Source organism: Pristiophorus japonicus, chromosome 6 (genome assembly GCF_044704955.1).
Source record: "Pristiophorus japonicus isolate sPriJap1 chromosome 6, sPriJap1.hap1, whole genome shotgun sequence".
NCBI lineage: Eukaryota > Metazoa > Chordata > Chondrichthyes > Pristiophoridae > Pristiophorus > Pristiophorus japonicus.
The window spans coordinates 233642660-233656155 of NC_091982.1; the positions used below are offsets into that span (position 1 = coordinate 233642660).

At 42.6% G+C, this 13496-nt stretch overlaps 1 protein-coding gene across 2 annotated transcripts in view; it reads left to right on the plus strand.

The window, feature by feature from the left end:
• The window catches only part of rnf13 (ring finger protein 13), a 301732-nt gene that overhangs the window by 52911 nt on the left and 235325 nt on the right, over positions 1 to 13496 (plus strand). For both annotated transcript variants that reach the window (XM_070883720.1, XM_070883721.1), the window contains exon 2: positions 13163 to 13297. In XM_070883720.1, the coding sequence (XP_070739821.1) occupies positions 13184 to 13297 (114 nt within the window). In that variant the 5' untranslated portion in view covers positions 13163 to 13183. The remainder of the gene's footprint in view (positions 1 to 13162; positions 13298 to 13496) is intronic.

Sequence of the window (13496 nt, forward strand, 5' to 3'; positions counted from 1 at the left end):
CTTCATCAAAGGCCTTCTGAAAATCCAAATACACTACATCCACTGGTTCTCCCTTATCTATTCTATCAGTTACATCCTCAAAAAAACTCCAATAGATTTGTCAAACATGATTTTCCTTTCATAAATCCATGTTGACTTTGTTTAATCCGTTGATATTATCTAAGTGTGCCATTATCACATCCTTCATAATAAACTCCAGCATTTCCCCTACTACTGATATCTGGCTAACTGGTCTGTAGTTATCCGTTTTCTCTCCATCCTTTTTTTAAATAGTGGCGTTACATTTGCCACCCTCCAATCTGCAGGAACCGTTCCATAATCTCTAGAATTTTGGAAGATGGCAACCAATGAATCTACTATTTCCATGGCTACCTCTTAGTACTCTGGGATGCAGATCATCAGGCCCTGGGGATTTATCTGCCTTCAGTCCCATTAGTTTCTCCAGCATTTTCTTACTAATAATCATTTCTTTTAATTCCTCTTGCTCACGAGACACTTGGTTCCCTAGCATTTCTGGGACATTATTTGTGTCCTCTTCTGTGAAGACAGAACCAAAGTATTTATTTAATTGTTCTGCCATTTCCTTGTTCCCCATTACAAATTCTCCCGTTTCTGATTGTAAAGGACCTACATTTGTCTGCAGTAATCTTTTTCTTTTTACATAATTGTAGAAACTTTTGCAGTCGTTTTTTATGTTCCTTGTGAGTTGACTCTCATCTATTTTTCCCCTCTTAATCAATCTCTTGGTCCTTTTTTGTTGAATTCTAAACTGCTCCCAATCCTCACGCTTGTTACTTTTTCTGGCAACTTTGTTTAACTCCTCTTTGGATCAAATACTATCCTTAATTTCTTTTGTTAGCCATGGTTGGGCCACTTTTCCTTTTGTGTTTTTACGCCAGAAAGGAATGTATAACTGTTGCAATTCATGCATTCGTTCCTTTAAATATTAGCTATTGTCTATCCACTGTCATGTCTTTTAATGAATCTTCTCAATCTATCATAGCCAATTCATTTCTCGTACCTTCGTAGTTTCCCTTGTTTAGATTTAGGACCCTAGTTTCGGATTGGACTACTTCACTTTCCATCTTAATAAAGAATTCAATCATATTATGGTCACTCTTCCATAAAGGACCCCGCACAACAAGACTGTTAATTAACCCCTTCTTATTACACAATATCCAATCTAGGATAGCCTGTTCCCTAGTAGGCTCTTCAACATACTGGTCTAAAAAAACATCTCGTACACACTCCAGGATTTCATCTGCCACAGTATTATTACTAATTTGGTTTGGCCAGTCTGTGTAGATTAAAGTCAGCTATGATTACTGTAGTACCCTTGCTACATGCATCTCTAATTTCCTGTTTGATGCCATCCCCTACACAACCACTATTGTTTGGAAGTCTATAGACAACTCCTACCAATGTTTTCTGCCCCTTGGTGCTCCTTAGTTCCACCCAGACACATCTTGATTTTCTGAGCCAATATCTGGAATCAACCTAGTGAACCGTCTCACCCTCTCCCTACCCCGCTCCCTGTATAATTTTGTAGATATTTTCACTCATCCAACAACTCAATTACAGTAACTTTTCAGTAAGCTTGCAATAGGTGGCTATATACAAGAACCTAAGAAATAAGAGCAGGAGTAATTCAATAAGATTGTATATAGTGTTGATTTGAAGGGTCAATTAACCTTGCACTTGTGACAGCTAAAATAAGTGATATGCCTCAGTATTGCCTGTGTTTGTAAAATGTAGCCAGTGATAAATGTGCAAAAATTTAAACCTTCTAAAAGCTTTTTGCCTAGGTTACCTGTGTGTTTACTAGATTGATACTTTCTTGATAATTGATCCAAACAGTAAATCCAATGATTCTTGAATCAGAATGAAGTGCAACATTTTATGCTCATCAGGTTGACTGTAGATTGAGTGACTATACATTTTTCTGAAGAATGGTACCGAGGTATGATACAGCAAGATCCTGCAAATCCCCTGGGAGGATAGACGCACCAATGTTAGTGTCCAATGCTGGGGATGTTAGCCTGGTCGTGAAGAACTGACCACACTCGACCAGCTCCGCTGAGCGGGCCACATGCCTGACACAAGACTCCCAAAGCAAGCGCTCTACTCGGAACTCCTACACGGCAAGCGAACCCAAGGTGGGCAGAGGAAATGTTTCAAGGCCACCCTCAATGCCTCCTTGATAAAGTGCAACCCCACTGACACCTGGGAGTCCCTGACCAAAGAACGCCTTAAGTGGAGGAAATGCATCCGTGAGGGCGCTGAGCACCTCGAGTCTCATCGCCTAGAGCATGCAGAAACCAAGCGCAGGCTGCGGAAGGAGCGTGTGGCAAACCTGTCCCACCCACCCTTTCCTTCAACAACTGTGTCCCGTCCCACCTGTGACAAAGACTGTAATTCCTGCATTAGACTGTTCAGTCACCTAAGGCCTCATTGTTAGAGTGGAAACAAGTCTTCCTCGATTTCGAGGGACTACCTATAATGATGGTACTGAGGTGACTGACTTACTTGTGTCCAAGAGTAGTAGCTTTTGCTGCGCTATTAAATACATCAATTTTTATTTAAATGACATTTTACACACAGGAAATGTTCTGCTAGAAACAGAAAATAGTGAAAATACACAGCAGGCCTGAAAGCATCCGAAAAGATAAATGGGCATTCTGCATAGAATTGTAAGGGAAGGCCGGTGAGGTGTTTCATACCACTTTTCCGTTCTGACAAAGGGTCTGTACCCAAAGCATCAACCTAGCCTAGTTCCAAATGTTGATTGACTGACTCTGTATTTCTAGCATTCTTTTTTTTATTTCAGATGTTCCACATTTGCAATTTTCTTTTTTTTATTCTTAACTATTTTCAGCATTATTAAAAAGAATATTTGAAGTTTCTGCGTGTGTTGGTCAAGAAAGAAAGTATCCTCACTGCAGTGACATAATTTCTTACTAAACCATTTTGGTAGCCTCATTGCCCTGATTTCTTTTGAAGAATAATTAAAGCAAACTAATTTGAAGAAGGTACTCAAGACAGATGCCACCCCGTAGCCATGTTGCCAATGGCAACAGTTTAGTGAACTGTAACCTTTGGGATCGTTACATTTTACTTAATTGGACAATGCTGTTTCTGCTTGAATACATCCCAGCTCTTTAATGCAAATACAGCCTGTCTCTTCGACTTGTGCTATTAAACCTTCAGTAAGTACTTATTGTAGATGGAAATAGTCTCTAAGTGTCAATATTATTAATGTTCCAGTATGTTTTATTCATTCTGCTCGCAGCAGACTAAAGCAGCAGTAACTTCGTCATGAGATATTTATAAACTAAAAATATTTTTATAAGCTGAAGGGCGTAGTACGCTCTTTGCAGCAGAAGTTGGATTCAGGAGTGCACGGTTTGTATATTGTTTACAGACCTGCCTTTTCTCCCAAGTTCTAATTCAAAAGAACCAATGCAGTGAAGAGAAATTTGGGTATGTAAATTAAATTATTTATGAAACTGACAAACTTAAATATCTTATTGCATGAAAGTTTGAGGGGTCAGAACTACTTTGGGATACTGTGGCTATCAATCCCAAATGGGTTCAATTGCACGTGTGATGTCAATTAAGCTGGATTTTCTTTTGAGGCACATGACTGTTCTGGTCCTTTTGACTAGGTTGCTTCACTTCATTTAATTGCATGTAGCTACTTTGTCACAGACTCTTTGTTTCCCTCGTCCCCACTGGACTCCCACAGTGTAAAGCTGGTGCACACTGCATCACCTGTTTATTCCACCAGGCACTAATGTGTTCTATGTGGCTTTCAATCAACTGATGCATGTTATTAATGAGTTACAATAATGCGTTACAAGGACAGCCTCAAAGCCTCGCTGGTAAAATGCGACATCACCACTGACACCTGGGAGACCCTGGCCGCAGACCGACCGAGGTGAAGAAAATCCATCCGGGAGGGCGTTGAACTCTTCGAGTCTCAACGCAAAGAGTATGAAGAGGCCAAGCGCAGGCAGTGGAAAGAGCGCGCGGCAAACCAGCCCCATCGACCCCTTCCCTCGACGGATGTCTGTCCCACCTGTAACAGTGTCTGTGGCTCTCGTATCTGACTGTTCAGCCATCAAAGAACTCGCTTTGGGAGTGGAAGCAAGTCCTCCTTGATTCCGAGGGACTGCCTATGATGATGACGGTTATAAAGTAGACCTGATGTACCCCGCTGAAGTCCTGTCCAAATGTAATTGGGATTGGCTTTTTTTTTAAGTTGCCGCATTCCACTTTGCTGATTTTATTTTTTCCTGCTCTACCTATATCGAATACAAAACTAGATTAGGATGGGCCTTTGATGCCAAGCCTGTGATCGGGCAAATTCAGCACAATTGTGATCAAGCTGTATATTCTCATCTCTGATTAATTTTCCTCATGACATCTGTCACTTTTGCAGTTGTCTATATTGCTATATTACTTGAACCCAAATGTTAAACAACTGACCCCCTGAGAGGACAGACACACAAACATTAGCGTCCTCATCCAGGCTAACATCCCCAGCATTGAAGTACTGACCATACTTGATCAGCTCCGCTGGGCAGGCCACATAGTTCGCATGCCAGACACGAGACTCCCAAAGCAAGCGCTCTACTCTTAACTCGTCCACAGCAAACGAGCCAAAGGCGGGCAGAGGAAACGTTAACTAGGACACCCTTAAAGCCTCCCTGATACAGTGCGACATCCCCACTGACACCTGGGAGTCCCTGGCCATAGACCGCCCTAAGTGGAGGAAGTACATCCGGGAGGGCGCTGAGCTCCTTGAGTATCGTTGCCGAGAGCATGCGGAAATCAAGCGCAGGCAGCGGAAGGAGCGTGCGGCAAACTAGGCTCCCTGCCCACCCTTTCCCTCAAAGACTATCTGTCCCACCTGTGACAGAGACTGTGTGGCTCTCGTATTGGACTGTACAGCCACCTAAGAACTCATGCTAAGAGTGGAAGCAAGTCTTCCTCGATTCTGAGGGACTGCCTATGACATGAGTTTGAGGCGGTCTTAATTCACTTTTCTGTGGTCACGGAAATGCGTCCAAGGGGGTTAGTAGTCAATGATAAATCAATTTAAGCTTGTGCATCCTTATTTGGGCAGCACAATCCTGCACTTTATCTTTTTAAAAACAAGATTTGGAGTGTAACTGTGCAGGCACATGTGCATGTCATATGTTTGCATATGCAAATGGCACTCTGAACTTTAGGTTGAAATAGGAACTTGCCATAATCTCGGTGGTGTGAGTGGGCAATGTTGTTTAAATGTCATTTGTGCCCACTTCTCTGTCACCACCAGTATTAGCAAAAACTATTTTTAGGATAATCTCACGCGGTTAGTGCCCCTGTATATGGATTCTCCTCCCTTGCCAAAACAAAAGGTTTTGAATCCAGTCTGAAATGCAGAGTGGGATTTTTGAGTTTAATACAATAAGTCTTTCATTTTGATTGGCGTAGACTATTTGTTGCAACTGGGTTCGCCAACTAAAACCTGTTGTCACTAGATGGAGACAGATGGGAAGGTATTCGGCACATTTAAGCCTGTCCGTCCAGCAAGAGCCTATATTTTCCAATTGTGCCATCGAATTGTTTTATATATAGCCTTGCCTCCACTGCTCTACCCAGAAGTCAATTCCTCGTGTTTCTCACTGTGAACAGGAACTTTCTGACCTCAGTCCTAAATTGGTCTTTGAACCCGTGTCCACTTATTTTTCTGTCATTATTTAATTTAACGTAGTATTGTGGATCTCCCTTTTCTTACTCTTTACTATCTTGTATACCTCTAACAGGGGTGGGCAATTATTTGGGCTGGAGGGCCGTTTAATAAGTTTTGTTGAGCTGTTGAGGGCCACACACCAATGTTTCCCCTACTGAGTGCACTAATCGCGAGGTGCCGTGCAGGCCGCAGACCAGCTCTTGCCGCTGGAAGAGATACCGCGCAGCAAATTTAAAGGGACCGTGCGTGTTGGTGAGAGCAAAGTGTTAAATTGGTAAATTTGAAACAGGCCAACTCAACTTACCTGGAGACCTTGAGTTCTGGGATCCACTCCCGTGTCTAAGACAGCGATATGAACACCCCCTCCCCTTGCTGCCTTACTCCAGCTACCGGGAGAGGATAGACTCAGCGCCAAGTTCTTTCTTTTGGTGAGTTATCGAGATGAGAAGCCACGACTTGACTCGGACTAATGTGCAGCTTGAGCTCTAGCTCGCTTTCTATTTCTGTCCCGTCCAGCGGGTTTGCGGGCCGTATTTTGTCCATCACTGGGCTAGAAGCTCCTCCGCTCTTTACTGAGGAAACTCTCAAACGGCAGGGGTCTGGTGTGAATGCATCTGCACCAGAGTTACGCTGGGAGACTGGCGGTACCCCTGTGGAATTCTGAACACCTTTTATCCAATTGCACCAATAAACAAATAGCATTTTATAACACACTGGAATGAAATCAAACCCAGGGCTAATTCACAATTGGTCGCTAAAATTTCTTCAGAGATAAGTTGAGACTAAAACTCGCCACAAGTTTAAAAATAAAAATCTTCGTAAACAATCTTCCAATTGATTTGATTTGTGTCCATTCCGAGTCTCAAACATAGAAAATAGGTGCAGGAGGCGGCCATTCGACCCTTTGAGCCTGCACCACCATTCAATATGATCGTGGCTGATCATGCAACTTCAGTACCCCATTCCTATTTCTCTCCATACCCCTTGATCCCTTTTGCTGTAAGGGCCCTATCTAACTCCCTTTTGCATATATCTAACGAACTGGCCTCAACAACTTTCTATGGTAGAGAAGTCCACAAGTTCACAGTTCTCTGAGTGACGAAGTTTCTCCTCATCTCGGTCCTAAATGGCTTACCCCTTATCCTTAGACTGTGACCCCTGGTTTTGGACTTCAATGTCGGGAACATTCTTCCTGCATCTAACCTGTCCAATCCTGTCAGAATTTTATATGTTTCTATGAGATACCCTCTCATTCAACTAAATTCCAGTGAATATAAGCCTAGTCGATCCAGTTTTTCCTCATATGTCAGTCCTGCCATCCTGGAAATCAGTTTGGTGAACCTTCGCTGCACTCCCTTAATAACAAGAACATCCTTCCTCAGATTAGGAGATCGAAACTGAACACAATATTCCAGGTGAGGCCTCACCAAGGCCCTGTACAACTGCAGTAAGACCTCCCTGCTCCTATACTCAAGGTATGAAGGCCAACATGCCATTTGCCGCCTTCACTGCCTGCTGTACCTGCATGCCAGCTTTCAATGACTGATGTACCATGACACCCAGGTCTCGTTGCACCTCCCCTTTTCCTAATCTGCCGCCATTCAGATAATCTGCCTTCATGTTTTTGCCCCCAAAGTGGATAACCTCACATTTATCCACATACTGCATCTGCCATGCATTTGCCCACTCACCTAACCTATCCAAGTCACCCTGCAGCCTCTTAGCATCCTCCTCGCAGCTCACATCGCCACCCAGTTTAGTATCATCTGGAAACTTGGAGATATTACATTCAATCCCGTCATCTAAATCATTGATGTATATTGTAAATAGCTGGGGTCCCAGCACTGAGCCCTGCAGCACCCCACTAGTCACTGCCTGTCATTCTGAAAAGGACCCGTTTCTCCTGACTCTCTGCTTCCTGTCTGCCAACCAGTTCTCTATCCACGTCAGTACATTACCCCCGATACCATGTGCTTTAATTTTGCACACTAATCTCTTGTGTGGGACCTTGTCAAAAGCCTTTTGAAAGTCCAAATACACCACATCCACTGGTTCTCCCTTGTCCACTTTGCTAGTTACATCCTCAAAATTCTAGAAGATTTGTCGAACATGATTTCCCTTTCATAAATCCATGCTGACTTGGACCGGCACTGCTTTCCAAATGCGCTGCTATTACATCTTTGATAATTGATTCCAACATTTTCCCCACCACCGATGTCCTGCTAACTGGTCTATAATTCCTGTTTTTTCTCTCTCTCCCTCCTTTTTTTAAAAAGTGGGGTTACATTAGCTAGCCTCCATTCCATAGGGACTGATCCAGAGTCTATAGAATGTTGGAAAATGAATCCACCAGTTCTAGGGCCACTTCCTTAAGTACTCTGGGATGCAAACTATCAGCCCCTAGGGATTTATCAGCCTTCAATCCCATCAATTTCCCTAACACAATCCTGACTAATAAGTATTTCCTTCAGTTCCTCTTTCTCGCTAGAGCCTCGGTCCCCTAGTATTTCCAGAAGGTTATTTATGTCTTCCTTAGTGAAGACACAACCAAAGTATTTGTTCAATTGGTCTGTCATTTCTTTGTTCCCCATTATAAATTCACCTGATTCTGACTGCAAGGGACCTACATTTGTCTTCACTAATCTTTTTCTCTTCACATATCTATAGAAGCTTTTGCAGTCAGTTTTTATGTTCTCTGCAAGCTTACCCTCATACTCTATTTTCCCCCTCCTAATTAAGCCCTTAGTCCTCCTCTGCTGGATTCTAAATTTCACCCAGTCCTCGGGTTTGCTGCTTTTTCTGGCCAATTTATATGCCTCTTCCTTGGATTTAACATTATCCTTAATTTCCCTTGTTAGCCACGGTTGAGCCACCTTCCCTGTATTTTATTTTTACTCCAGACAGGGATGTACAATTGTTGAAGTTCATCCATGTGATCTTTAAATGTCTGCCATTGCCTATCCACCGTCAACCCTTTAAGTATCATTCGCCAGTCTATCATAGCCAATTTGCGTCTCATACCATTGAAGTTACCTTTCTTTAAGTTCAGGACCCCAGTCTGAATTAACTATGTCACTCTCCATCTTAATAAAGAATCCTACCATATTATGGTCATTCTTCCCCCAAGGGGCCTCGTACAACAAGATTGTTAATTAATCCTCTCTCATTACATAACACCCAGTCTGAGATGGCCAGCTCTCTGGTTGGTTCCTCGACATAATGGTCTAGAAAACCATCCCTTATGCACTCCAGGAAATCCTCCTCCACCGTATTGCTACTAGTTTGGTTAGCCCAATCAATATGTAGATTAAAGTCGCCCATGATAACTGCTATACCTTTATTGCATGCATCCCTATTTTCCTGTTTGATGCCATCCCCAACCTCACTACTACTGTTTAGTAGTCTATACACAACTCCCACTAGCGTTTTCTGCCCTTTGGTGTTCCGCAGCTCTACCCAAATAGATTCCACATCATCCAAGCTAATGTCCTTCCTTACTATTGCATTAATCTCCTCTAACCAGCAATGCCACCCCACCTCCTTTTCCTTTCTGTCTATCCTTCCTGAATATTGAATACCCGTGGATGTTGAGTTCCCAGCCTTGGTGTTATTTTATATATTTAGGAGTATTTGTTATTGTGCATTTATCTGGAAAGTTTGAACAGATTTATGGAAACTGAACCCACAAACCGCGAGTAACTGACTTTCCACGCAGAAACTGAGGTTTTGGGTGTGAATGACTGTATTTTCAGCAGCTTGTAAATCAACAAAGTTTCCATTTCCCCGTAATCGATTCAGACATTTCTGAGTCTCTTGCTGCAGATACAGCACAAGACTACACCGCACTGTTCATATTGTTTTATTTTTGTAAACTTGAAAGGGGAGGTTACAGCAACGGCACATTGAGGCAGCGAACGGCGGATTTGATTTGCCTGCCTCTTTTTTTGTTTTTGACTCCCTTGCTGTCTGAGACAATGACCCACCTCCTGACGTTACATTGAGCAGGGACATGCTCGGGGTCAGGTGCGGCAGCCATTCAGCCTCGAAGCCAGACCTCAGTGGGCCAGATTGTGGCAGTATTTTGCCCGCCATTGCTCTCAAAGGTCACCTCTTGGGTTTTTGAGCATTGAGAGGTCACCAAGTTTCTCCAGTCTTTGCTCTGAAGCTAGAATTCAGTTGCAGCTTTTCTCTGAATTGTCTTGTCCTTGAACTGGATGCAGCACTTGGTGTATTCCAACCAGAGCGTTATGCAGTTTGAGTATAACTTGTTCTTGTATTTTGACTCCAGTTCCACATTCAGTTTGATTTAAGAACATAAGGAAACATAAGAATTCGGAGTAGGCCATATGGCCCCTCAAGCCTGCTCCGCCATTCAATAAGATCATGGCTGATCTTCGGTCTAAACTCGACTTTCTCACCTGATCTCCATATCCCTTGATTCCCCTAGAGTCCAAAAATCTGTTGATCTATGCCTTGAATATACTCAATGACTGAGCATCCACTGCCATCTGGGGTCGAGAATTCCAAATATTCATAAACCCTCAAGAAATTTCTCCATGTCAGTCCTAAATGGCTGACCCCTTATCCAGAGATTATGTCTTCCAGTTCTAGACTCCAAGCAGGAGGAGCCTCTCGGCATCTACCCTGTCAATCCCTCTCAGAATCTTCTGTTTTAATGAGATCACCTCTCATTCTTCTAAACTCCAGAGAGTGTAGGCCCATTCTACTCGATCTCTCCTCAGGACGACCCTCATTCCAGGAATCAATCGAGTGACCCTTCGGCTCTTTAGCTGCTCCATAGTGCTTGGACATGTTGAGTGCTGAGTCTACGAAAGCCCCTAGATTTTTTTCAACTTTATCATTGGTGACTTCTTCACCATTCATGAAGTACTTCTCTTTCCCATTTCTTCTTCCTGTGTGCAAAACTTTATACTTTGTCCATATTAATTTTTATCTGCCATTTTTATGATTATTTACAATTCATTTTGTATTTCCTGAACTGTCTCGTCCGATTCCAATATGCCTCCTATGGTCTTTGAACTTGACCAATTTGCATTAAGCTTCTGACTTCAAGTGTTTAATGCGGATTAGAATCTGTATTGACCCCAACATCAATTTCTGAGGCACCACACACGGGTCTCTTCTCGACTGCCAATCAATCTATCCCCCAACTTAACTCCCTTAAAACTGCTTTTACATTGCTGTACGTCCTGTGGCAACACCAAAGTAAACTTTCTGGTTGCAAGCTTTGTAAAATTTGGCTGTATATGATATGCATTGGCAGCATAACTTTCACTACTGGCATGGCTTTTGGCTTAAAATAAAACAGGCTTTGCGAGAACCTGTCGGTTCCTACCCTTCAACCAATTTCCCCTCCATTTCCAAGTCTTATCTTGAATCCCTGCCCATTTTAAGTTTAAATAGTAGCCTTTCACGTGGAACTTTGCTAAGTACTATTTGGAAATTAGGGTGCATCACATTGTAGGACTTTCAAGAGTCCGCTTCCTTAAATAAGCCAAGTAGATTGGTTAGGCAAGAGGATCTTTAGCTCCTGAATCCATGTTGCCTGATCTATACTAGGTTGAGATTTTTCCATATTCTTTTCTTGAGTTTATTCCTAACAAATTCTATTAATTTGCCCAGTACTGAAGTCATCATAGGCAGTCCCTCGAACGAGGATGACTTGCTTCCACAAGAGTTCACAAATGTTTCAATGAAGGACTCGATGTTCCAGTCCTGAACTCCAGTTGAAAGGGTGGAAGATGCCTGTGCATAGATTTTTTTTAAATGTGTGGTGAACGTTGCACATCAGCCAGCACACGGACTTGACAGAGCTAGGCCTCTATCCAGAGGCAAGGGTTGAACCAGGACGACTGGAGACCTGCTCTGCTACATGGACTTAGTGCAGACACACATTGCAGTGTTGGCAGGCCAGTGCTGCCCCTGGGCCCTCGGCTCTTCTGGACCCTGTACTCTCATTTGCCGCAACTTCGCCCACGATGTTCCAGCTCTATAGCCCCAACCTGCGGTTTTGTCGGCTAATGGGTCTGTAGTTGCTTGGATCTGTTTTGGCACCCTTTTTGAAAATGAGTCTGATTTGGTTCCATAATGACTGGCAATGCCTCACAAATCTCACTTGTCCTTGTTGGTCAAAGCATTGCCGGTTCACGGGAATCTCCTGTTGTTCACGCTAAATAATTTGAAGGAAATTACTAGTTAGGCCGTAGCTAGAGTACTGCGTGCAGTTCTGGTCACCACATTATAGGAACGATGTGATTGTACTAGAGAGGGTACAGAGGAGATTTACGAGGATGTTGCCTGGACTAGAGAATATTAGCTATGAGGAAAGATTGGATAGGCTGAGTTTGGTTTCTTTGGAACAGAGGAGGCTGAGGGGAGACTTTATTAAGGTGTATAAAACTATGAGGGGCATAGATAGTGTTCATGGGATGGACCCATTTCCCTTGGCATAGGTGTCAAGAATTGGGGCATAGATTTTAAAGTAATTGGTAGGAGGTTTTGAGGGGAAATTTCTTCACCCAGAGGATGTTGGGGGTCTCAAACTCATTGCCTGAAAGGATGGTAGAGGTAGAAACCTTCTCTACATTTAGAAAGTACTTGGATATGCTCCTGAAGTACCGTAACCTACAGGGCTATGGACCAAGAGCTGGAAAGTGGGATTAGGCTGGATAGCTCTTTGTTGGCCGGCGTGACCACGATGGGCCGAATGGCCTCCTTCCGTGCTGTATATTTCTATGATTCTTCTATGATACTAAGGAGAGTGCTACTTGTAACAATATTGCCAATTAATAAATATAACTGGGATAAACTGTCTTCCAAGTGATCCCGAGAAATTGAGCAGATGGATTAAGTTGTAGCAGCAGCTGGATTTGTATGCCGATGAATGTAAGATAATGCTTATTGGCGAAGGTAGCTATAAACAACGCTGCTTTTATACTGGCTTTAATTCTGATTCTGGTAGACCACTGCCTTTTGAGCTAGCTCTGTGTTCAAACTAATTCCAACTCCCTTAATCCAGTAGCAGACCCATTGTTTTCATTTTACAGCTAATGTGGAACGGATTCCCTGCAAAAGAAATTGGCGTAATTAACCTCTTCAGCAAGGGGCTTCATATATGATTTATATACGAATATAAACTTGTCTGAAAATGAAAGATACTCCATGAGAAATGGTAGTTAATGTACTGTTGGAGATCTGAGGTGGGTGTGAATAATAGGTTAAGTAATTTAAAAAATACATTATTATGCAGTGTGCATGTACATCTTGGCTTAGTGAAGATGAAGTGATGGGATTATAACAATGATAGAGATTTAGGAATTGTTATGCCACTTATCTTTAACAGTAACTCTAGATATTGTATATAAAAATACATTTGTTTCATATTTATTATTTCTTGAATAGGTGTTGCAGCGATTTCTGAAGATGATTTTGCCATTGGGGTTGTTGATTTTATCTGCCTCACAGATTCATGTAAGCTTCATGGTGTATTTTGTTGCTTTTCTCCACCTCTGGCCTGTGGAAGGTGACATTATTGCAGTAAGTAAAACATTTTTTTTTAAATAGATGAAGAAAACCTAGCTTGCAGTTTATTTGCAATTTGTGTCAATTTCAAAAACTCGTGTCTGTCAAAATATTTTCATACATAGGATTCCTCAACAGAGAGGGATCCCTGAATAGTTGTCATGTAGGCCAGGAAAGTGCCAGGTTGGATCTCTGATCTGTAGTGAGTTAGAAA